Raw genomic sequence first — 26515 nt, forward strand, 5'->3', positions numbered from 1 at the left:
GGGTACCCCTTTAAATAAATTTACCTCTGGTCATTTTGGAGGTTTTGTCTCTAATTCACGATAAGTTCTCCATTTGCCGGTGAGTCATTCCGAATTTAGGTTATCAAGTTTGATCTTTCTGGCATCAGTTGATTTAAAAAAATAAAATAAAATGTTTTCCAGTGGAGTACCCCTTTAAAGAAATAAACTTTGGCCACAATAAAAAATAATGGCCACAATGCATAATATGTGATGGACTTAAAAAAATGATCACATGAAACCCGGTCTAGGTAAGGATGGGCTCTTTCCTAGAGGTTTCACTGTGTATCCAGATAACCCCCTTTTACAACTTTAGAAAAGCCATGTGACATCTAGGCAAAAGAAGATCATCTGGTTAATCTTATATAAGCAGTAGATCACTTTAATCAATTGGGACTTGCATGGGACTTCCTGTAAATCTGTATCCTGATCACTGAAGCCTTCCACAAATCTAAGGCTCGAAATTTACTGCGTTATGTGAACACCTATCTTGCTGCCGGAGACGTTAACAGATGTACGCAGTACTTTAAAACTTCTCTCTACTTCTTATCTCTGCAGATAGGGGATAAGGTTTAAAGTACTGGATCACTGCTTTAAAAAGTACCTGTCACAGAATAAACTTTTCTAAACTAACTCAGGCTATGTTTCTTAACTACACCTTATACTCCTCCCACCCTTATAAAAACTTTCAGAGCTTTAAAAAGCTGTGTATCTTACCATTCTTCTTGCTCACATAGTGCAATCTTCCAGCAGGAGAAAGTGGGTGTTTCCCAGCAGGCATGACATCATTGAAGCCTGCTGGGGGGACCACTTCCGCCCTTACATGGTTGCAGTGCTGTGATGAATAGAAGACCTTAGGCTCTGTGTATCTTTCAATGAGGCTCTGTGCAGCTGTCAATCAAGCTCAGTGCAGAGAAGCGCTTCCTGAGTTTGGTCTCCTGGAGGAGACCAAACTCGCTGAATTAATTGTGGCAGAGAACAGAGCCCCCTAAAAAATGTTATATTGATCATTTTAAGCAAGTGAATGGGAAAGTGTCTGCAAATTACGAAAGGAACACTATTAAACGTTTTATATGGTGACAAGTACTCTTTAAGTCTGAGATGCAAATTAAATTATTTCAAAGGAAGTAAGCTCCTAGGGCCAAGACTTTTTACTGTAAAACGTAACTCTTTTTTTCCCCCCTCCTTGTGTAGGAATTGAAACACCTGATTTTGGAGGCTGCAGACGGCTTTCTTTTTGTTGTGTCATGTGAGACAGGAAGGATTGTGTACGTTTCTGACTCTGTCACTCCTGTCCTCAACCAACCACAGACGGAATGGTTTGGAAGCACTTTGTATGACCAGGTTCACCCAGATGATGTGGACAAGCTTCGAGAACAACTGTCCACGGCAGAGAATGCCATGACAGGTGAATAACGGGCTTTATTCCTCTACGTGATGACCAGGTGCTTTTATTTATGTGTCATTTAACCTATTTCTTTTTTTTTTTTTCCTTCGTTTTTTTTAAGGGCGCATCCTCGATCTTAAAACTGGCACAGTGAAGAAAGAGGGTCAGCAGTCCTCCATGAGAATGTGTATGGGTTCGCGGAGGTCATTCATTTGCAGAATGAGGTATGGTCTGCAGAATGTACAAAGCTCTCAAGGTTTACGGGGTTAACACTCCACTCTTGACTACACGTTATGAATTGCAACACAGAAATGATGTTGGACACTATGACTTCTTCCTTCTAGGCATTGGTGTACGTACCAGTGGTCAGAGCCTTACAATGAGACATTGGTCACATGATCCTGAAGATTTAGGCACACCTTTTATTAACCCCATGAGGACACGCAGCGTACATGTACATTGCTATGCCCTGGTACTTAGCACACAGCAACGTACGTCACAAGGTTACACGATCACCGCATCTCCCATCGCAGCAGCTGGGACCTCATGGATAATGGCGGACATCAGCGATCATGCTGATGTCCACCATTAGCCATTTAGATGCTGCGATCAATACTAATCACAATATTGAAAGTATGTGCTGGGTTTGGGGGACTCATTGGACCACCTGTAGCACAAATGCCGGGTTCCATGAATCAAGATGATGGACAGAGACTTCCTTACCTTCTCCACAAACGGCGTAGCCCCACAATCTACTCTGTTAACGTAACTCCAGGAGTTACAAAAACAGAGTAGCACATGGGGTATATCGTTTGTGCAACTCCCATTAAAGAGTACCTATCATCCAATTTATTTTTTAAATATGTTATGGTTTATTAAATATGAAACAACTTTCTAATTGGATGTATTTTAAAAAAATGCTTTATTCTATGTCTATTTTCAATTTGAAAATGTGGCCACTAGGGGTCTCCCAAGAAGTCCCTGTCTGCAAGTGTTTTTTCAGTGTTTTTGGACTCACGCCGGGCTCTGGCTGAGCACGTGACTAGCTCAGCGCAGCTCCCCACCTTTCAATCAGACAGGCGCGAGCGAGCGCTGCCCTCGCACCAGTGCAGGGCGCACCCCTGACCGGCCGGCAAGCAGCGTCTTTAGGCTCCTCCCCCTGACAGGGAGAACCGGCGTGTGCTGGCCCTGAGTCAGTGGGGCGCTGTTCTGTATTTAGGACACATCGGGTCTGCCCTGGAGTATCCCATACGTGTAATCGAGGTCTTCCTTTGGCATTTATTATAAATGGGGATTATACAGGAAGAAGGGCGGAAGCCGGCCCTGGCAGGCATCAGATGACTTCACACCTGCCGGGCCACGCCCAGTTCCTCCCCTCGCACACAGCTCCAAACTGAGCTACCAAAGGTAGCAGAAATTCGGTATTTACAGGGGGTTTTGAATTAAAAAAAGGACAGGGATAGATTAAGGAACAGATGGGGAGGGGGATTAGGGAAAGTGTAGTTGATGATAGGTACTCTTTAAGATCAGTGGGAGTTACACAAATTGCATAACTTCACTGCTTCGGCTGCTTTAGGCTGTTCCGACCCCTGCCAACAGGCTGGAGTAGCCGGAAAAAGCAGGAAGTAACCAGGTGGGACAACCTCTTTATCGGCTATGGATACATTTGCATATTTTTAGCACAGTATATGTATTACCTAGAACAGAGTTTCTTAACCAGTGTGCCTCCAGCTGTTGCAAAACTACAACTCCCAGCATGCCCAGCCAGCCTTCGGCTGGCTGGGCATGCTGGGAGTTGTAGTTGTGCAACAGCTGGAGGCACGCTGGATGGGAAACGCTGATCTACAATAAAACTTGTCTGTAGTTTATTTTTCTTCAGCTTGCACATATTAGGGTAAATGCACACTAGATGACTAAATCTGCATTAAAATCTGCTGGGGTTTTGTTGCAATTTTCTGTGAACTTCTTGTGCCAGCAAACTATTTAGTATACATTTACCCTTAAAGGGGTACTCCACCCCTGGCATCTTATCCCCTATCCAAAGGATAGGGGATAAGATGTTAGATCGCCGCGGTCCCGCTGCTGGGGACCCCGGGGATCGCCGCTGCGGCACCCCGCCATCATTACTGCACAGAGCGAGTTCGCTCTGTGCGCAATGACGGGCGATACAGGGGCCGGAGCAGCGTGACGTCATGGCTCCGCCCCTCATGACATCACGGTCCGTCCCCTTAATGCAAGTCTATGGCAGGGGGCGTGACAACCGCCACGCCCCCTCCCATAGACTTGTATTGACAGGGGCGGAGCCGTGACGTAACGATGCTCCGGCCCCTATATTGCCCGTCATTACGTGCAGAGCGAACTCGCTCTGTGCTGTAATGATAGCTGGGTGCTGCAGCGGCGATCCCCGGGGTCCCCAGCAGCGGGACCGCGGCGATCTGACATCTTATCCACTATCCTTTAGATAGGGGATAAGATGTCTAGGGGCGGAGTACCCCTTTAACAATACACTGCAAGCATCTTGAATCTGTTCAGCCGGCTCCCTGTCGGTTCACTTTCCATCCGCTCATCTCTTATGTTCATCTCGGCTCAGATCTGATTTTATATTTCAGCTTAGATGCTCATTCATGAGTAGAAAAGGGGTTGAGATGACAGGAAAAGGCTGAAAAATAATGTAATTAAAACCAAGTTCAGAAATATGTTACTCAACAGAATACATAAAATTAACTTAAAATATGCAAAGGTGTCCATAGCCTGCAATGCCTGCCAACCTTTCCCTGCCGGGCAGAATAGCCATATATTGTGTCATCCATAGTCTTATTGATTCCCATATCTATTTTTCGTTCTTGCTACCGACCTTTTAGTTCCTGTCTTTTATTTCCTGTATTCTAACTGGTTAGAACTCCACGATTGTTCTTGCATACATCACCCTACATGTCACCAGATTAATTTACCTTTTACTTGCATCAAGGCTTTGTTAAACAATAAATAGGTTTTGCCTTTTTTTTTGCCTTTTTCAGATGTGGGAATGCTCCCGTGGATCCGACCTCCATGAACAGGCTCAGCTTCATGAGGAACAGAAACAGGTGATTGGGCTTATCATATTATTGACAACATCGTAGCCACCTGATTTATGTTTTAAAATAGGGCAAAAAAAGTTGTGTGTTATTAATAGTGACCAGTCAGATGGAGTCCTAGTGTTATGTGTGACTCAGTTTAAAGGAAATCTGTCACCAGTGTCACCTGCACTAACCTGTCGGTACCAACAGGTAGTGCAGGTGACACTGATGACAATGGTACTCACCTCATCCCGTTCTGTGGTGGGGATCTCCGGTAATATTGTCCATTAAAGGGGTATTCCAGGAATTTTTTATTTATTTGACTATGTTACAGGGGCTGTAGTTAGTTTAGTTCATAATATAGTGTCTGTACCTGTGTGTGACTGTTTTCTCACAATTCTTATGTGATTTTTACCCCAATATTTATTTTTAACAGCATTCAAAATGACTGTTGTCTCAGATCTTTCCCAGGTTGCAATGCGGCCGAGACCTGACTCACTAGTCAGCTGATGACAAGGAGCCTGTCTGCTTCAATGGGTGGAACGATCTGCAACTAATGCAACAGCTGTAGCCACCTTGATTGAAAACCACAGGTCTTTTGAATGGATGCAGCTCATTTATGTTTCAATGGGTGGGGCGGCTGATGTGTAGGAGGGAGGAAAATGGAATTATGGGATTTGTAGGCAAAAGAAGAAAAAGTCAAACAGGAAATACCAGTTCACAAAAAGCTAGCCACAGTGTTATGGTAATCTCATGACATAGCCATTTAGCCCCAAGACAAGCGCAGATCCTTCCTAAGCATGTCCATTACTGTTTGCCAGGTACGTACTAAAATCATCTTATGGTGGAGAGCCCCTTTAAGCCTCAGGTCCGTCCGGCTCGGGGCATGGGTGGAGCCTAGTGACGTCACCACTGCTGCTCCTTGCTGGGTCCCGCTGCTAGAGAACAGCAGCCGTGAAGTCACTAAGCTCCACCCGTGCCCCAAGCCGGCCCGGAGCTGAAGCTTAATGGACAAGTTACCAGAGATCCCCACCACGGAACGGGACAAGGTAAGTACCGTTGTCATCAGTGTCACCTGCACTATCTGTCGTGATAGGTGACACTGGTGACAGATTTCCTTTAAAGATTTCTTTCTAAAATTGAGTCTTACGATGTACCTGTTTGTGTCATAGGAATGGTCTTGGTCCCCCTAAGGATGGAGAGACTCAGTTTGTGGTTGTACATTGCACAGGATATATTAAAGCATGGCCACCTGCAGGTAACTCTTAACAAAATATTCTTGAAGTGGCACTGAGTTCTCAGAAAAACTTATCCCCTATCCAAAGGATAGGGGATAAGTTTTAGATTGCGTGGGGTCCAACCACTGGGACCCCCCTGTGATCTCCTGCAGGAGCATGTTGACCCCTGCACGAAGCGGTGGCCAGCATGCCCCCTCCATTTAGCTCTATGGGAGAGTCAGAGATACATGGAGGGGGCATGTCAGCTGCCGCTCTGGTCCCGGAAAGAGGGGTCCCGTGCATCTAAAACTTAACCCCCTATGCTTTAAATAAGGGATACATTTTTCTGCCTGATATATTTCCTTTAATGAAACCAGCCTGAAATTGGATATTATTATGTGATTGTGATATTGACAGGTGTCACATTACCAGAGGATGACCAGGATGCAGGACAGAGCAGCAAGTTCTGTCTAGTGGCCATTGGCAGGTTACAGGTGAGTTATCATTTTTACCCGGATGTAAAAGGTCAAAGCTGAGTTTTTTTTTGCCTTTTTGCTTATTTAAGCTGCATGATAGTGGATCCTCATACAGGCTATACTGTTATTCCCTTTCCATTAGGTAACAAGCTCCCCTAATTGCACAGATATGAATAACATCTGCCAGCCTACAGAGTTCATCTCTCGACACAGTGTGGACGGCATGTTTACATTTGTGGACCATCGATGTGCTGCAACTGTAGGCTACCAGCCGCAGGTATGTAAACAATTCATCTGATAAATCCCCGTTTCTGGACATGAGTAGATATGTAGCTTATATAATAGACAACAAACCAAGATACCAAGATAAAAGACCGTGCTTCAATTATATGAGAATTTTATTAAAATAAATACATACAATATATAAATGAATCAATCCTGACACAGGGCCCTTGTGACAGGAAGGTAATAGTAAAATAGTAAAAGATGATCAGATGAACACTACTACAATATGCTGGTAATAAATCACTCAATGCACTTGTTGCATTGTATAATCCGGCATTTGTTTGTCTAGTGTATACCAATCTAGTAAAAAGTCCTGTTAAATACAGCCTGAAGGAAAAGTCCTGTTAGGTAACCTGGAGGTTTAGCCCCGTGGCCAATAATTTTCCAGAGAGGGTAAATAAATGATGGAAATATCTCACCCTATAGATATACGGCTGTGACGTTGGCAGGCATCTGATGTAATCTGCAGCCGCGCTGTTAGTGCAGGAGACGTCTTGAGCTGTAATAGGAACGCTGGGGAGCGCTGCTGCGGCTGGTCCGATGGCACGGGACACAATACAAGCCGCAGGATGTCAGATGAGACTGTAGCTGGAGCGCTGCTGTGGCTGGTCCGATGGCACGGGACACAATACAAGAAGCAGGATGTCAGATAAGTCTGTAGCTGGAGCGCTGCTGCGGCTGGTCCGATGGCACAGGACACAATACAAGCCGCAGGATGTCAGATGAGGCTGTAGCTGGAGCGCTGCTGCGGCTGGTCCGATGGCACGGGACACAATACAAGCCGCAGGATGTCAGATAAGTCTGTAGCTGGAGCGCTGCTGCGGCTGGTCCGATGGCACAGGACACAATACAAGCCGCAGGATGTCAGATAAGTCTGTAGCTGGAGCGCTGCTGCGGCTGGTCCGATGGCACAGGACACAATACAAGCCGCAGGATGTCAGATGAGGCTGTAGCTGGAGCGCTGCTGCGTCTGGTCCGATGGCACGGGACACAATAGAAGCCGCAGGATGTCAGATAAGTCTGTAGCTGGAGCGCTGCTGCGGCTGGTCCGATGGCACGGGACACAATACAAGCCGCAGGATGTCAGATGAGGCTGTAGCTGGAGCGCTGCTGCTGCTGGTCCGATGGCACGGGACACAATAGAAGCCGCAGGATGTCAGATGAGGCTGTAGCTGGAGCGCTGCTGCCGCTGGTCCGGTGGCACGGGACACAATACAAGCCGCAGGATGTCAGATGAGGCTGTAGCTGGAGCGCTGCTGCTGCTGGTCCGATGGCACGGGACACAATACAAGCCGCAGGATGTCAGGTAGATGCAGCACCGGACTAGCAGGTCCGGAGCCCTCGTGGTTATGGCTTCTGACGTCAAGACTGTTCTGAAAGTCAGCAGGGAGACGGAATGGTGGATCGACAATTCACCTCTAGAAGTTGGATTTGCCGGCTGTTTGCTGTACAAATCGGTCCATAGAATAGTAGTGTGTCTTTGAATAAACAGATAAGTCTAGATGCGTTTCAGGGTACTTATGAGGAGCATATACTGTCATGGCCGTAAATGTTGGCACCCCTGAAATTTTTCAAGAAAAAGTATTTCTCACAGAAAAGGATTGCAGTAACACATGTTTTGCTATACACATGTTTATTCCCCTTGTGTGTATTGGAACTAAACCAAAAAAGGGAGGAAATAAAGCAAATTGGACATAATGTCACCAAACTCCAAAAATTGAGTAGTAGTGTTCATTTACCTGCTGATCATCTTTTACTATTTTACTATTACCTTCCTGTTACAAGGGCCCTGTGTCAGGATAGATTAATTTATATATTTTATGTATTTATTTAAATAAAATTCTCATATAATTGAAGCACGGTCTTTTATCTCAGTAAATTTCATCATGTACCATTAAATACTGGTGATATTCTTGAGGTTTTGGATATATTTGTTGTCTATTATATATATTTTCCTATAACACCTAGGGTATAAGTGTATATCCAATTTACCTCGGACTACTTAAAGGGGTCATCCAGGAAAAAAATTTTTTTTTATATATCAACTGGCTCCAGAAAGTTAAACAGATTTGCAAATAACTTCTAGTAAAACATCTTAACCCTTTCAGTACTTATGAGCTGCTGAAGTTGAGTTGTTCTTTTCTGTCTAAGTGCTCTCTGATGACACCTGTCTCAGGAACTGTCCAGAGTAGAAGCAAATCCCCATAGCAAACCTCTTCTACTCTGTGCAGTTCCCGAGACAAGCAGAGATGTCAGCAGAGAGCACTGTTGCCAGACAGAAAACAACAACTCAAATTCAGCAGCTGATAATTAGTGGGAGGATTAAGATTTTTTTAATAGAAGTGATTTACAATTTTGTGTAACTATCTGGAGCCAGTTGATATATAAAAAAAAAAAAAAAAAAAAAAGTTTTTTCCTGGAATACCCCTTTTAATTGTGAGCTGTACTACTCCTTTTTCTCTTTTGCTAGATATGTAAATTGTCTTCCATGTAAATTTCGTTTTCCATTGCAATAGCCTCCCAGACATTAGATTCAATTTTCAGAATCCTGCCCCTCTGACCTTACCTTGCATGAAAGTACAGTGTGTCTTCCTATAACAGATCAAACCTTGTTTATTCTGTAATTTTAAAGGTCACATCTATTTCTACTTTAATGTCTTTAAATTTGGTTTTAGGAACTGTTAGGAAAAAGCATTGTGGAGTTTGCGCACCCTGAAGATGAGCAGCTGCTGAGAGACAGTTTTCAACAGGTAATCTGTACATACATTGACAAACTCCCTCCAAAAGAAACCATAGATTACAATGGAAATTGTTGATACAAACGGCTGTTGCCCCTTTCCCTCGTAAATATGCATGAAAGAGATAAGCTACTCCATGGTTACATAATTGGATTGTGCCTCATGTTGTGTACGTCTTCTTTGTGCTTCCAAAACATCTTTGATTTGTTTAGGCCTGGTCTCCCCAAGATTACTGACGGTATCATGTGGTATCTGGCAGTAAAATGTTAGCAGACGATCCTCTAAAGGGGTACTCCGCTGCCCTGCTTCGGAAGCTCCGCTCCCCAGCGTCCGGAAGTTTCTTGTTCTGAACGCTGCGTGCGGACTTCCGTGTTCAGGGCTGCCCCTCGTGACGTCACGCCCGCCCCCTCAACGAAAGTCTATGGGAAGGGGGCGCGACGGCTGTCGCGCCCCCTTCCCCTAGACTTTCGTTGAGGGGGCGGGCGTGACGTCACGAGGGGGCGGAGGTGTGATGTCACGAGGGGGCGGCCCTGAACACGGAAGCCTGCACGCAGCGTCCGAAACAAGAAATTTCCGGACGCTGGGAAGCGGAGCTTCCGACACAGGGCAGCGGAGTACCCCTTTAAGTTTTAAGTGAAGCCTCCATGGTTTTTCAGCACATCACACAGATGCTGGAAATAAGATGCAGAGAATCTGGACGATGGAAATAAGATGCGGAGAATTTGGAGGCCAAGTCAACACCATTTTTCTTATTCCTCAAGATTTTTTGTAGTCTGGCAGGTCACCTTGTCCTGCTTTAACCATTTAAGGACTAAGCGTCTTTCAGTTTTTTCAATTTCGTTTTTTTCCTCCTTACATTTTAAAAATCATAACCCTTTCAATTTTGCACCTAAAAATTCCATATGATTGCTTTTTTTTTTTGCGCCACCAATTCTACTTTGTAATGACATCAGTCATTTTACCCAAGATTCTATGGCAAAACGGAAAAACAAAATCATTGTGCAACAAAATTGAAGAAAAAATTCCATTTTGTAAATTTTGGGGGCTTCCGTTTCTACGCAATAAATTTTTTCCGTAAAAATGACAGCTTATCTTTATTATGTAGGTCAATACGGTTAAAATGATACCCTACTTATATAGGTTTGATTTTGTTGGACTTCTGGAAAAAATCATAACTACATGCAGGAAAATTAATATGTTTAAAATTGTCATCTTCTGACCCCTATAACTTTTTTATTTTTCCACGAACGGGGCAGTATGAGGACTCATATTTTGCGCTGTGATCTGATGTTTTTATCGGTACCATTTTGTTTTGATCGCTTTTTATTCAGTTTTTTATAGTATAAAAATAGACCAAAAATACCCTATTTTGGACTTTGGAATTTTTTTGCATGTACGCCATTGACTGTGCAGTTTAATTAACGATATATTTTTATAGTTTGGACATTTACGCACGCGGCGATACCACATATTTGTTTTTATTTTTACTTACACACTTTTTTTTTTTAAAGGAAAAGGGTGATTCTGATTTTTTATTAGGGAAGGGGTTCAATCACATTTATGAACTTTTTTTTTATTTTTTTTTATGCAGTGTTATAGCCCCCTCTAGGCTATAACATTGCATACACTGATTGCAGGCACTGTTCAATGCATTGCCATAGGAATGCATTGATCAGTGTTTTCTGCGCTTGTTTGCTCAAGCCTAGGGAAGAAGGTAAGGCACCTTCCGCTGTTCGGGATGCCGGGATTTCACCGCGGCGGTCCTGAACAGCTCAGCTGAGCTAGCCGGTATGGATTTCTCCCCTTTCAGACGGCATCTAAAGGGTTAATACCGAACATCAGCCCGATGGCGATGTCCGGTATTTGCCGCGTGTCCTGGTTGCTTATAGCAACCGGGACCCCGCAGATACGAAGCGCGCTCAGCTTCTTAGCGTGCTTCACAGATCGGGAGCCGGCCATGGACGTAAATATACGTCTGTGGTCGTTAAGGGGTAAAAAGACCGTTACCATTAGTGACTACCAATGCCATGAAGGAATGTACTAAGTCTGCAGCAATTTTTACATAGGTGGCACATGTCAAAGTAACATCCATATAAATGTCAGGATCTAAGGTTTCCAGTAGATCAATGTCCTGAGCATTACACTGCCATCCACATGGTGTAATAGAAAACAGGACACAGACCTTATGCTCACATGCCCATTATAGGGTTTTTCTGTGGGGACAAGAGTCAGCGTGGGCACTCTGACCAGTCTGTGGCTGTACAGCCCCATATGAAGCTGCTACGCACCATGAGTTCTGACATTTTTCCCATCATAGCCTGTAGTAACTTGTTTAAACATGAGTGTTCAGCAGCTCTTCTCTGGGATTGGACCAGACAGCTTAGTTTTCTTCCCCGTCTGCATTCATCTACTTTGGACAGGATCTTATTGCTGGTTCACCGATTGTGCTTCCTTTAACCACATTTGGTCCTTACTTTTGCCCATTTTTGCTTCCAACATATCAACTTCAAGAAATGACTGTTCTATTGCTCTCTAATCTATGCCACACCTTGATGGATGAGGAAAGGATAAAAGATGTGGAACCTCTGGACGGCGCCTTCCTTGGAAATTGAAAAAACTTGCCAGAGCGTTAAAAAGGCAAATTTTTATTTGTAAAATGGTGCAACTTAAAAGTTTCGAAATCCTGACCGGATTCTTCGCCAGGCAGTATGAGTTACAGAGAAAGAGGCGCCAGTTTTTAAATGTTCAAATAATAAAACTACTGCCGGGTCAGAGGGTAAAAGGGGAAGGGAGATAAAAGAACCATACAATAAACAGTATGCAGACCATATAACAAAATTAAATTGAATAGAATGTCTTACAATGTAATCTTTGAACGAGGAAGCTGAAAACAGTTTAGCAGAAAAAACTAATATACTAATATCCGTACTTGCAGGAAAATCGCTAGCTGACCTGACATTCTAACTTTTAGCCGACCAGCACAAAATCCCTGCCAATGAGTTGTTGCCGGTATGGCAACATGAACTAGACTAGGTTTTGTGGCTATACATCACGCCTCCTGTTGAAGCGCTGGAGACACTCAGAATGGAGCCCTCCGCTGGGTCTAGACATAATGAAAGAACCTTCCTAACAGGTTAATGCGCATAATGGATGACGGTTAAATGAAAATAGGTGTGGGTAATAACAGGGATGTCTCGTTATGCAAGCTGGGATTCCACACTAAACTAGCGGGATGCGAGTGGTTTTGTTATATATATATCTCAGCCAACCCAGCGGGGTGCAAGTAATTTATCGCTGCGGTGATTTGCTACAATGTAAAGAGACATTCGTTTGTTACAATGTAGCTGGCATGAGAATGCCTAGCTTTAGCTTATGATATCGTTTTTTGCCGACTGAGGGGAGGTAAGATGAAGTACTCCACAATAGTCCCTGCTTATTTTGCAGCGCTGGGGAAACACCAATCCTAGGTATGAAAATTTGATTTGATCTATCAACCTAGAGGGAGCAGTTTCCATTGCTTTGTTTCTTATCTGATGCGAGATCATGTATCATATCTCCCCTCAAGGAGGCGGAGCCCCGGGTCTGCTCCGGGCCGCACCGCCTCTTTCTGCCTACATCACGTAGTTGATTGACAGAATATGCTTGTGAATCCCTAGTGCACTGTATGTGCAAGCTTCGCTATGACCTGTGTTATAAAGAGTGTGGTTATTGTGTCTCCCTTCAGGTGGTGAAATTAAAAGGTCAGGTTCTGTCCGTCATGTTCCGCTTCAGATCCAAAAGCCGTGAGTGGCTGCTGATGAGAACCAGCTCATTCACCTTCCAGAATCCCTACTCTGATGAGATTGAGTATATCATCTGCACAAACACCAATGTAAAGTAAGTGGCATGGGTATGACTGGCATGCTAATCATTTAATGGGGAATTCAAGGGATATCATGTGACCTAAAAAAAAATCTGAAATGTTTCATCTAGGAGAAATAAATTGGGCAACTTCTTATGTCACAATCATTTTCTCGAAATGTCTCATCTACAAAAGAAGTTTACTTCTGTAATTATTATCATGTATTTTTTATTTTTTTTGGTTTTGCTATTTTAAGAAACTGTTTGTCTCAGAATTAAATCTTCTCTTGTTCCTAGGAACACTAACCAGGAGGCGCGGCCAGCCCTGGCCAGCTCTATGCAGAGACCACCACTAGGCCAGAGCATTGCACACTCTCTAGAAATGGGTCCAGGACAGTTGACTGCCAGGTGAGAAACATGTGGGCGGTAGTAGAGGGCAGCATGGCTAGGGTCTGGGAAACTTACATCTCTCACTGGCTGTGGTTTATAAAAATACATTTATGGGGACATGACAACCATGACTGTGTAATGTGTGCATAATTTATAATCTGTATGTTCACCCTACACAGACCCATAGTCAGAACTACTTCAAGATCCCAACCAATAATCCCAATATTGATATACCTTAAGGACTGAGGGCGTATGGGTATGCCCGTGGGAATTTCGGATATCTATCAGCAGGCACCCCGTGCAAACCCCTGGGGGGGGGTCCTGAGACCTCCCCCATGTCAATTCAGACCGGCGATTCCGGGTCAATCGGGTCCCTGGTGACCCGAAAAAAAAAGGGTGAATGGGGCTGTCCGAGACAGTCCCATTCACCCTTACCCAGCAAGAGTGAGGTGGCACGGGTGCCGCCTCACGATCACGTGATTGATCGGTCGGAACGACCGACCAATCACAACCCTGCTGGCCGGTGATCGGGACGGCGATTGGGGCCGGCGGGGGTCTCCTACCTCACCCTGGTCCGGCGGGGGTCCAGTCTAGTGCGGTGGCGGGGACAGGAGCAGCAGGATTGGTGGCAGCAGCTGCGGCGGTCCCGGCGGCAGAATACAGCAGGAGGTGAGGCCTGTTCACCTCCTGCTGTTGCTTAGCAACAACTCTCAGGATGCAAAGCCAAAGGGCATGCTGAAAGTTGTAGTTTTGCAACAGCTGGAGTTCCAACTACAACTCCCAGCATGCCCTTTGGTAGTCTGTGCATGCTGGGGGTTGTGGTTATGCAACAACTTGAGGCACATTTTTTTCTATGAAAAAGTGTGCATCCAGCTGTTGCATAACTACAACTCCCAACATGCACATACTACCAAAGGGCATGCTGGGAGTTTTAAAAGTGTGCCTCCAGCTGTTGCAAAGCTACAACTTTCAGCATTCCCTTCGACTGTCAATGCATGCTGATTGTTGCAGTTTTGCAACAGCTGGAGGTTGTTTTGCAACCAGTTACCTAACTTAGTGTTTTGCAACCAGTGTGCCTCCAGCTGTTGCAAAAATACAACTCACAGCATGCACTGAGAGACTGTACATGCTGGGAGTTGTAGTTTTTCAACAGCTGGATTCCTCCTAATCCCTACTCCTATAAAACATAACTTTTATTTTGTTTAAATTATAACTGAACCAGGAGAATTATTAAAATCACAGCTAATTCCACCAATCCTTCCCAGTAATATTTCTCACTGTTCTGATTTAGAACTAGTAGGGGGGGGGGGGGGGGGGGGGGTATTCAGCACCCACTGGTGCTGACAAATAATGCAAAATTATAACATTCGATCAGGCTAACTGCCAGTTTGGGGGGCGATTGCACCTGCAGTGCGCAATGCCTCTCAATTATTCTAATACATCAGTGGATACTAGCGCAATTAAAATCATGTTCCTGCTACCATCCCTCATGTTTCGCCACTGCATGTGGCTTTATCAAGGATGGCAGGTAGCTACCTGCCATCCTTGATAAAGCCAACCTAGCGAACCTATGCTGCTCTGGACAGTTCCTGATACGGGCATCAGGTGTCAGCTGCGAGCTCTGTGGACAACACAAAAAAGAATAAAAAAAATCAAAAAGAAAATAATTTCCTCTGTAGCATACAGCTGCTAAAAAGTACTGGAAGGGTAAAGATTTTTTAATAGAAGTGCCGTATTTTTCGCCCTATAGGACGAACCGGCATATAAGACGCACCCTATTTTTAGGTGCAAAATCTAAAAAAATAAAGATTTTGAACCCAATAGTGGTCTTCAACCTGCGGACCTCCAGATGTTGCAAAACTACAACTCCCAGCATGCCCGGACAGCCGTTGGCTGTCCGGGCATGCTGGGAGTTGTAGTTTTGCAACATCTGGATGTCTGCAGATTGAAGACCACTGCATAGGAGGTAATACTCACGTGTCCCCGCCGCTCCGGACCCGTCACCGCTGCCCTGGATGTCGCTCCATCGCTGTCGCCGTGTCCCCGTTGCTCCGGAACGTCTCTGCTGCCGGCCGGGTATCCTCGCTCTCCGTCGCCGTCATCACGTTGTTACTCACGCCGACGTACGTACGCGACGACGTGATGACGAGGAAGGAGAGCGCCGACCATACAGGGGATCCCTGAACGGAGAAGACACCGAGGAGGCAGGTAAGGTCCTGTAAGCGCTAACCCGGCTATTCAGTCGGGCTGTTAGGGACCGCCGCGGTGAAATCGCGGCGGTCCCGAACAGCCCGACTGAACAGCCGGGTTAGTGTCACTTTTCCTTCAGACGCGGCGGTCAGCTTTGATCGCCGCGTCTGAAGGGTTAATACAGGGCATCACCGCGATCGGTGATGTCCTGTATTAGCCGCGGGTCCCGGCCGTTGATGGCCGAAGGGGCCGCCGCGATAGGGGTGTATTCGCCGTATAAGACGCACCGACTTTTTCCCCCCAGTTTTGGGGAAGAAAAAGTGCCTCTTATACGGCGAAAAATACGGAAATTTACAAATCTGTTTAACTTTCTGGCACCAGTTGAAATTCCACCAGAGTACCCCTTTAAAAACTACTACCCATGAAACAGTTTGGTGGCCTCATAGAGATTAAACAGAGCATGGTAAGCATTGTTTGTTCTGGGAACATTTCGTTGCTGTTCTTGGGATCGGTAATAGTCCTAACAGTCAGACCCCACTGATCAGACTGTTACCCTATATCCTGAAATAACCCTTTTTAATCCTATAGAACTTTTCACATATTTTACCATACTGACTGTTGTAACACAACATTTTTTTCACACAGACAACAGCCGCCTTCACAGCCAGAACTGGATGTTGTTCCCAGCAGAGATAATTTGGGTGCATACGGTCACACGCAGGTGAGTCACAAACTCTGTTACTATAATTGACTATAACTGTGTTTTCCCCTCATCTAAACAGTTTTAAGGGTTGTTGGGGAGATTTATCAGTTGAGGAGGAAGAGCGGTGCAGTTACCCATAGCAAGCAATCATATTGCTTCTTTCATTTCCAAAAAGGCCTCTAAAAAATTAAGGAACCAATCGAATTGATTGCTATGGGCAACTGCTCCACTCTTACACCAATTTTGATAAATCTTCCCCTGTGTACATTGAAATGTGTATCTAAAAACCCAAATTAGCTTGGACCTTAATGGGTTACCGTATTTTTCGCCGTATAAGAAGCACTTTTTCTTCCCCAAAACTGGGGGGGGGAGAAAAATCGGTGCGTCTTATATGGCGAATACACCCCTATCGCGGCGGTCCCTGCGACCGGGACCCGCGGCTAATACAGGACATCACCGATCGCGGTGATGCCCTGTATTAACCCTTCAGACGCGGCGATCAAAGCTGACCGCCACGTCTGAAGGGAAAGTGACACTATCCCGGCTGTTCAGTCGGGCTGTTCGGGACCGCCGCGATTTCACCGCGGTGGTCCTGAACAGCCCGACTGAATAGCCGGGTTAGTGCTTACAGAACACCGGGAGGGACCTTACCTGCCTCCTCGGTGTCTTCTCCGTTCAGGGATCCCCTGTATGGCCGGCGCTCTCCTTCCTCGTCATCACGTCGTCGCGTACGTGCGTAACGACGTGATGGCGGCGACGGAGAGCGAGGATACCCGGCCGACAGCAGAGACGTTCCGGAGCGACGGGGACACGGCGACAGCGATGGAGCGACATCCAGGGCAGCGGTGACAGGTCCGGAGCGGCGGGGACACGTGAGTATTACCTCCTATGCAGTGGTCTTCAATCTGCGGACCTCCAGATGTTGCAAAACTACAACTCCCAGCATGCCCGGACAGCCAACGGCTGTCCGGGCATGCTGGAAGTTGTTGTTTTGCAACATCTGGAGGTCCGCAGGTTGAAGACCACTATTGGGTTCAAAATCTTTATTTTTTTAGATTTTGCCCCTAAAAATTGGGTGCGTCTTATACGCCGGTGCGTCCTATAGGACGAAAAATACGGTAAGTTTCTCTCTTTTGAAATTCACCTGTAGACACTTTTTGACTTGTCACTAGACATAGTGTCCCATTGCAAAAAATGGAAGATGGCAAATGCAGACATAGTTGTAGTTGTGACTTTTGTTAATTTTGCCTTGTTAAAGGTCCCGGTTCAGTCAGTGTCGGCAGCAATACCTGATCATAGCAAATCTCTGGAGAAATCAGATGCCCTCTATGGACAGGAGAGAGATTCTAGGTTTTCTGAAATCTACAACAGCATTAACCCAGGTAAGTCAGTCATGGAGGGTGAATAGATAGGGGAGGTTAATGGGAGCGGTAGAAATCCTTATTCGGACAGGTAAGCACCCCAAATGGTGTCTGAAGTTTTATTATGTAACTCACAGGAATTATCAGAGCTCCAACTATATAATGAAGATATATTAATCTACACAGTTGTACTTTAACCCCTTCCTGCCCTGTTCCTGAAGCTGTGCCCAGACTATGGTTTGGGGGTGTAGACAACCTGCTCTAAAGGCCAGGATCGGAGATAACTCTGTTTTAGGTGGTGCGGTTAGCATTGACCTTGCCATCTAATTGGTTAAAATAAGAAAGAAAGAGAGGGGTCTCCTTTTGTCACTTTCTGCACCTCTCCAGTGTGATCATAGGATCTTACTGGTAGATGTTGACGCTATGGGCCTAAAAAGATCCCCCAGGTTTACTGTGCCAGGGCCAAATAGACTGCCTGGCAGTGTAAAGCTGGTTTCTTGCCTCAGTAATTTGGTCAGTATTTTGCATCAATATTTGTCAAAATTAAAGTCAAAATCAGTAGTGGAATCTATAAAGAAAAAAATGTACTGGAAAGAATTGGTCCTTTTCTGTGTTTTTGACCAACTCCTATTTTTGGCTTACAAATACTGTTAGGTTAAAGGGGTACTCTGGTGAAAAACTTTTTTTTTTTTTTATTTATTTTTTTAGATCAACTGGTACCAGAAAGTTAAACAGATTTGTAAATTAGGTCTATTAAAAAATCTTAATCCTTCCTGTACTTATTAGCTGCTGAATACTACAGTGGAAATTCTTTTCCGTTTGAAACACAGAGCTCTCTGCTGACATCATGACCACAGTGCTCTCTGCTGACATCTCTGTCCATTTTAGGAACTGCCAGCGTAAAAGGAAATCCCCATAGCAAACATATGCTGTTCTGGGCAGTTCCTAAAATGGACAGAGATGTCAGCAGAGAGCACTGTGGTCGTGATGTCAGCAGACAGTTCTGTGTTTCAAAAAGAAAAGAATTTCCGCTGTAGTATTCAGCAGCTAATAAGTACTGGAAGGATTAAGATTTTTTTAATAGAAGTCATTTACAAATCTGTTTAACTTTCTGGCACCAGTTGATTTAAAAAAAAAAAAGAAAAAAAGTTTTTCACTGGAGTACCCCTTTAAACCAGCCTAATATAATGCAATTATGTTAATATTATTGTTTAACAATACAGTACAGACGTATTACCTTTTATTATGTAAGTGATTCCATTAAAAAAGTACCGTAAAAGAAAATGCTAAAATCCCTATAAAAAAAATTATGAAAACTACAGCTCGTCCAGCAAAAAATTAACTCTCAGACAGCTTCATTGTGCAAAAATAACATTTACTGATCTTGGAATGCGTTAGCGCAAAGAATGTTTGTTGTTTTTTTTATTTTTTTATGTTTATTATGAAACCTAGTAAAACATTAAAACAAATTTGATAATGATCTTCACAATAAAGTTAAAAGGGTACTCAGCTGCTCAGCGTTTGGAACAAACTGTTCCAAACGCTGGAGCTGGCGCCGGGAGCTCGTGACATCATAGCCGTGCCCCCTCATGATGTCACGCCCCGCCCCATCAATGGAAATCTATCAGATGCCACACCCCCTCCCATAGACTTGCATTGAGGGGGGCGGGGCGTGACGTCATGGGGGGGGGGGGGGGAACTATGACGCCACGAGTTGCCGGCTCCAGCATTCGGAACAGTTTGTTCCAAGCGTTGAGCAGCGGAGTACCCCTTTAAAGGTGTTTCTACTGCACAGTAAGCCCTCATATGGTTACATTGACAGAGACATTTCAAAAGTTCTGTCTTTCCAAATGTGGAGATGAATTAAAAATGGCGGCATCATTAGGGGGATGGAGGATAATGAATACCATGGTCTCTGTGTTCCCCAATGAGGCCCAATATTGCTGCCCACAGATCATGTTATACATTTGTGTTTCAAACTCTACTAAGAAAGTTTGTTGATCAGACTCAAGTATGGACGCCTGACATGACCAGAATATCTTCCATTAGCCTTTTTTCTCTGTGCCACAAACCTGTTGTCTTTCAGTACAGAGATTTTCCCATTTTTTTTCTTGCTATAGTAGACCAGAATAAAGCACTAAATCCCAGTGGAGTCCCAGGCAACCAGCAACTCTTCCCACAAGCCAGCTCCTTCACGCCTGCTCCCCGCGGAGTGGACAACTTCAGGTGAGAATCCAGCAAATGTGCAAGTTGTATTGGCATTTATGCATAAAGATTCACTTAAAGGGGTAGTCCAGTGGTGAAAAACTTATCCCCTATCCTAAGGATAGGGGATAAGTTTGAGATTGTGGGGGGTCCGACCGCTGGGGCCCCCTGCGATCTCTCTGTACGGGGCCCCGGCTCTCCAGCCAGATAGTGGGTGTCGACCCCCGCACAAAGCGGCGGCCGACACGCCTCCTCAATACATCTCTATGGCAGAGCCGGAGATTGCCGAAGGCAGCGCTTCGGCTTTGCCATAGAGTTGTATTGAGGGGGCGTGTCGGCCGCCGCTTCGTGCGGAGGTCGACACGCCCCCTTCCCGCGGGCTGTCGGGGCGCGGGGGGCCCCAGCGGTCGGACCCCCGCGATCTGCAACTTATCCCCTATACTTAAGATAGGGGATAAGTTGTTCACCACTGAGTCACCACTGGACTACTCCTTTAAAGGGGTACTCCGCTTCTCAGCTTTTGGAACAAACTTTTCCGAACGCTGGAGCCGGCGTGGGGAGCTTGTGATGTCATAGCCCCACCCCCCCACCCCCTCATGACGTCACACCCAGCCCCCTCAATGCAAGTCTATGGGAGGGGGCGTGGCTGCTGCCACGCCCCCTCCCATAGACTCGCATTGAGGGGGAGGAGCGTGATGTCATGATGGGCACAATAGGAACTTTTCTAATAATTTATATGTGACCGTTTCTAATAATAAATCTATCTATCTATCTATATATATATAATTTTTTTCTATTTAAAGGAGCGGTGGGATAGTTTCTCCAGGTAACATTATCCAGCAGCCTGCGTCTGCAGGGCAGATTCTCGCCCAGATATCACGGCATACCAGCCCCACACAAGTCACTGGCACAAACTGGAGCTCTGGTACACGTCCATCATTCACAGCACAGGTTAAAAAAAAAACAAAAAAACATTGCATTTATTATTTATAATAGCTATAATCATATTCTTGACATTGTTGGATTTTCAGCTTTGTATTTCCACCACTTCCATTGTTCTGATTTACAGGCTGCAAAGACCCAGTCCCCTCCATTTGGCATAAACAACTTCCAGACGACTCCTACCAACTTCAGCCCATTGTCCTCCCAGAGTTCAACCTCCTCTCCTGCTGGAGCCACATACCCCAATATGGCCAGTAGAAGCAACAGCTTTGGTAAATAGAATAGGCCTGATGTGTGTTCTGTCCTTTTGGGTTTTCATTTTTTTCTCAGTAGATCTTGTTTCATTTAGCAGAATAAAGGCATTCTGTGTGAGATTAGCTGGGAAGATCATGTTTTGAGAGCTATGATCAGAGTGTTTAGAAAGCTGGGGCTTCAATGAAGATAACTGGCTCACACTGCGCTGACCGACCAGGACACGATGTGGAGGATAAAAGTGGACTTTAATAACCAAGATGCAACGTGTTTCGCTGCGCATGCGCAGCGAAACACGTTGCATCTTGGTTATTAAAGCGTACCCGTCAGATCCAACAAAAAAAACTTTTTTTTAAATATATCACTCAGTACCTAATCCTGACCATGTACATCTAATTTTTATGTGTCTAGCACCTTTATTTATTTTTTTATTACACTTTAAATTTAGCTCACTAGTCTGAATTCCTCTCAAAGGGAGGGGGCGTGGCCTCACTGTTCAGTCTCCGCCCCCTCCCGCAGTATGCTGTCTGCTCACATCTACCCTCGCATTAGCAAAACTAAAACTCCCAGCTTGTCCTCACTGACAGTAGCCGGACACAAGCGGACAGTGGGAGGATTTTTCCTCCAGCTGTGAGCCCTGCGCTCACAGCTGTCAATCAAGGAAGTGTGTCCATGACATAGGTGATGACGCATGGACACAGCAGGACTAGTATGTGTCCAAGCAGGCAGGTGGGGGGGGGGGGTAGTTGTTTGACTGGCTTTTTCATATGAAATACTGAAAATGTTCTAATGAAAGCAATTGCTAAACCTATTGGTTATACATGTTTTACAACATATCAAAAGTATTTGCATCTGACAGCGCCCATTTAAAGTCCACTTTTATCCTCCATATTGTGTCCTGGTTGGTCAGCGCCGTGTGAGCCGGTTATCTTCATTGAAGCCCATCCTTTGTAATCCCTTGCCAGCAGACGACCTACCATCTTTTGTGCCTTGATCATTGTTGTGTATGAATCTACACAACCACCCAGGGAGAGCAGTTATCTGTTTCTTCTCTCACACCGGGTATCATCATTATTAGCCTATGGGGCGCTTGTTCTTTTACTTCTAATGATCAGAGTGTGTCTGCCACGCTTGCTGATGGTTTCCAATAACAATCTGCTGCATTGTGAATGCAGCTCTGCAGTATGATTATGATACAGACAGTAACACAGGATCATTACTAGTGAAGGAGCGTATTCACATAGCCTCCATTATGCTTTCTATGTGTCAATGGTTTCTTTCTCATACCTTTAAAAAAAATTAAAAAAAAATAAAAAAAAAAAGAAGGTGTACCAAGGTATACTTTCCTAGTAAATGCCCCAAAAAAATATCTGTCAAGTCTATATGTGAGTATGGAAACATTTTGTAAATGCCCCAGGAGCATTTTCTTTGCAAACGCTGAACACACAAACCAAATGTGGTGTGAATATAGTCTTACCCTATATAGTAGTGTTCATACTTATTATTGTCCCAATACTGACATTTCATGTTCTGTCTCTCTAGCCACAGAGGTGGGTCAGCCTCGGGTACCCTTCCAGACACGGGCTGCAGATGCTGTAGGAGTGTGGCCCCAGTGGCCCCAAAGTCAACATCACGGCCAAAACAGTGCAGAGACTCATGTCCAGCCACAGACCAACCAATCAGAGGTCTTTCCAGTAAGTCTATTCTCAGTCAATAAGTACATCCTGACACAGTCTCTTCTTAGGCAAAGGTAGATGTTTGTTAGATGTAGAGCAGACTGATATGGTCTGTGTAATCTGCAGGTTTTGAATCTTTTTGGTGCCTCTTCTGTTTTTCTGTTTAAAACATTTCCTGTCTCTTCTGTACTTCCTGACGTACTGGAAAGTTAGGTATACACATAAAGGGAAAAGTTCCCTAAACACACATATACAACAATTAGTACAATACTGTCTCATGAAGGTTGTGCTATGGGTTCTGTGTTTATATGCCCCTGGAAATACATATTCATAACATTTATGTGACACTGTTGTACTAAATGTGGTGTATCAGGGATGTGGAAATCCTATCGCCCGGGCGTGCAGTTCTGGGCACCGGGCAGGTGAATTTTTCAGGCAAGCAGGGCAGGACCCAAAAGCCCCTGACTAGAGCCCACTCCATACCGGGGAACCCCCAGCTGATTTCAGCAGCTGGGGGCCACCACTAATAACCGGCATGCGGCGATCACTGCAGCCGGCTATTAACCCTTTAGATCGCCACAGTCAAAGCTGACAGCAGCGTCTAAACATGTAAATGCTCCCTGTTGGTCTTGTGGGGTGGATGCCCCCCTCCCCCCACCACATGATCGGGGGGGGGGGTGCGATCCACTGTAGAGGTAGGGCTACAGTGTGCCTGGGGACCATGGCTCTGTCATTGATAGAGCCTGGCTGGACCAGGCTTTATCAATGGAGCTCAGAGCACACAGATCAATGGAGTTCAATAGAACCTATGGGTATAGAACATTGTTCCTGGGATTTATTCTGATGTCATATTGGGGTCGGGAAGGAATTTTTTCTCTGTCATGGGGCAATTAGCATCAGCCTCATGGGAAGTTTCTTTTGGATCACCACAGTAGGTTTTATCACACAGTTGATAGAATGAACGGACACACTCACCACTCCGGTAAGCTGTGCAGACGATATATACAGTGCAGAAATAAGTTGCTGTGCTTCAGACAGGTACGCGGCCAGACAGCTGGAGAACGGTGACAGCACTGCACGCCTCTCTACACTGTGACCGTAGGGTTTTATGTTGAACTCAATGTCTTTTTTTTTATTTTTTATTTTTTTAACCTAATTAACTATAAACTATGTCTAAATAAGATACAGTGCTAAACTTAAAGAGGTTAAATGCAAGGAATAGGCTGATTTAAGGAGGTTAAAGACCCTGCATATGTCATGTCATTTTATCATTATTTCCCTATAGTACTGTACTGTAATAGCATGGTATTTGCAGGTTGTCCTAACAAAAGCTAGTGTACTTATACACAGGCTAATCCAAATGCCTTTATAGGTTTACTGACACTTATAGCTTTGTAAATAGGAAAGTTTTATGTGAATTCGTAAATAATTAATAAATCATTTCAGGATTAAACATTTTTATAAAATGCTCATAAAAAGTAATAAAAATGACAGTTACAAAGCAATAAGTATATACTCGAGTATAAGCCGAGTTTTTCAGCACGATTTTTTGTGCTGAAAACGCCCCCCTCGGCTTATGCTTGAGTGAACTCTCCGCCTTTCAATCCCTTCTCAGTGGTCTTCAACCTGCGGACCTCCAGATGCCTCATTTTCACCGGGGGGGCCCTCTTCTCCACGCTCCGGGCCTGCCCCGGACTAGTGACGTTGCCTTGACGACGACGCATAGGGACGCGCATGACGAAGGCCGCAGTGGTCTTCAACCTGCGGACCTCCAGAGGTTTCAAAACTACAACTCCCAGCATGCCCGGACAGCCGATGGCTGTCCGGGCATGCTGGGTGTTGTAGTTTTGCAACATCTGGAGGTCCGCAGGTTGAAGACCACTGATGAAGGGATTGACAGGCGGTGATGATGAAGGGGGGGGGATGATGATGGGGGTCTGGAGGATGACGGGGGTCTGGATGATGACATGGGGGGATGATGTATTTCCCACCCTAGGCTTATAGTCAGTCAATAACTTTTCCTAGGTTTTTGGGGTGAAATTAGGGGCCTTGGCTTATATTTGGGTTGGCTTATACTCGAATAAATATATATATATATATATATATATATATATATATATATATATATAGTACTTTTTTTTATTTTCTTTTTTTTACATGTACATACATATAGTACAGAAGAAGGAGCGAGGCCTTGTACAAGTATTCATTAGGTATTTAAAGGTGGCCATACACATAAACGATTGGTTTGCAGTCCATATTAACCATTACAATTGTTCAAACTGTTGATCAATGAAACAATGGGCAAAAGAGAATGATCTTTCTGGGAAATTTTTAAAGAATTTTCTTTTTTGAAACAGCTTTCCTGGATGAAAATTTCAAACATGGCCCCTTCAGACAATAACAATCCTCCATCTGTTGGCTGAATATAATCATTTGTTATTCAATTTGACCCAATGAATGACCATTTCGGTTGAAATCCTCCACATTTTTCACCTTTTTAATGTGTATAGGTCGCATAGATACCTGGGTCTTCAAGGGATTTCATTTTTAACGTGTTGTCTATTCATTTGTAGGACATGTTGTCCATGTTGGGGGATCAGACCGCAAACTACAACAATGAAGAGTTTTCCGAGCTCAACATGTTCCAGTCTTTTGCTGAGTAAGCCGCGTTGTCTGATGCGCAGATGATGGAATCCAGATGCCTACAAAACGAGCAGTTGCTCCTCTTCCTCCCCCCTCAATCACTTACGCCTTTCTCTTGATCTCCTGCAACAGCTGAGGAGTGGAGATCACCATATGCGGTGAGGGAGGGGAATTATACGAGAAGGACGTTGACACCGGGACATGGGGAGAAACATCACAGGGACACCACAGAACTGCCTTCTATATGAACTAAGGAGAGACCTGATCTTATTCTCTTCAGTCTTCACCAGCTTTAAATCCCAAATATTGTGCCACTGATTATTTTTCATTTGGAAACCTTGCCTCCCTGAAATCAGGTGACAAGAAACCCCCACCCCCTCACCGACCCGAAACATTTCATTATTTTATAGTGACCTTAATGAGACTATAAAAGGCTCTATCAGGGATAAACCTTGCGTAAGATAATCACAAATGTAGCTGGTGCCTTTTTATCATGTCAGGACAGGAAATCCTAAGATGATCTCTAGAAGACACAGAATTTGCGCAACCCACCAGTTGTAGTGCACCTAACCATACCAGTATATATTACTTCAGATCACAGAGACACACTTAAAGGGATATTCCAGGAAAAAACTTTTTATTTTTGTTTTGTTTTTTCATATCAACTGGCTTCAGAATGTTAAACAGATTTGTAAATTACTTCTATAAAAAAAAAAAAAAAAAAAAATCTTAATCCTTCCAATAGTTATCAGCTGCTGAAGTTGAGTTGTTCTTTTCTTTCTGGCAACAGTGCTCTCTGCTGACATCTCTGCTTGTCTCGGGAACTGCACAGAGTAGAAGAGGTTTGCTATGGGGATTTACTTTTACTCTGGACAGTTCCCGAGACACGTGTCATCAGAGAGCACTTAGACAGAAAAGAGCAACTCCACTTCAGCAGCTCATAAGTACTGAAAGGATTAAGATTGTTTAAAGGAGTAGTCCGGCGCTCATTTTTCTTATTTTATCCCGTCCGGGCTGCAAAATAAAAGAAAACACACTTTCTCTTACCTGCCAACGAGCCCCCAGAGCTCCGGTACAGGTGTTCGGTCCTCGGGCTGTATTCTTCTTACTTCCTGTTATCCCGGCACGTCACA

General features: G+C 44.7%; 1 protein-coding gene across 3 annotated transcripts in view; it reads left to right on the forward strand.

Annotated features, from left to right (window-relative positions):
* The window catches only part of ARNT (aryl hydrocarbon receptor nuclear translocator), an 81174-nt gene extending 54793 nt beyond the window's left edge, over positions 1 to 26381 (forward strand). For 2 of the 3 annotated variants that reach the window (XM_056545979.1, XM_056545981.1), the window contains exons 6-21: positions 1213 to 1426; positions 1527 to 1629; positions 4423 to 4488; positions 5634 to 5719; positions 6096 to 6172; positions 6297 to 6431; positions 9115 to 9189; positions 12902 to 13053; positions 13315 to 13425; positions 16243 to 16318; positions 17559 to 17682; positions 19782 to 19887; positions 20670 to 20817; positions 20936 to 21080; positions 22603 to 22754; positions 25313 to 26381. In XM_056545979.1, coding sequence (XP_056401954.1) covers positions 1213 to 1426; positions 1527 to 1629; positions 4423 to 4488; positions 5634 to 5719; positions 6096 to 6172; positions 6297 to 6431; positions 9115 to 9189; positions 12902 to 13053; positions 13315 to 13425; positions 16243 to 16318; positions 17559 to 17682; positions 19782 to 19887; positions 20670 to 20817; positions 20936 to 21080; positions 22603 to 22754; positions 25313 to 25402 — 1860 coding nt within the window. In that variant the 3' untranslated portion in view covers positions 25403 to 26381. The remainder of the gene's footprint in view (positions 1 to 1212; positions 1427 to 1526; positions 1630 to 4422; positions 4489 to 5633; positions 5720 to 6095; positions 6173 to 6296; positions 6432 to 9114; positions 9190 to 12901; positions 13054 to 13314; positions 13426 to 16242; positions 16319 to 17558; positions 17683 to 19781; positions 19888 to 20669; positions 20818 to 20935; positions 21081 to 22602; positions 22755 to 25312) is intronic. The other variant, XM_056545980.1, reaches the window with a different exon arrangement.
* Positions 26382 to 26515: the final 134 nt, after the last annotated feature.

The sequence above is a fragment of the Hyla sarda genome, chromosome 11 (assembly GCF_029499605.1).
Source record: "Hyla sarda isolate aHylSar1 chromosome 11, aHylSar1.hap1, whole genome shotgun sequence".
Classification (NCBI taxonomy): Eukaryota; Metazoa; Chordata; class Amphibia; order Anura; family Hylidae; genus Hyla; species Hyla sarda.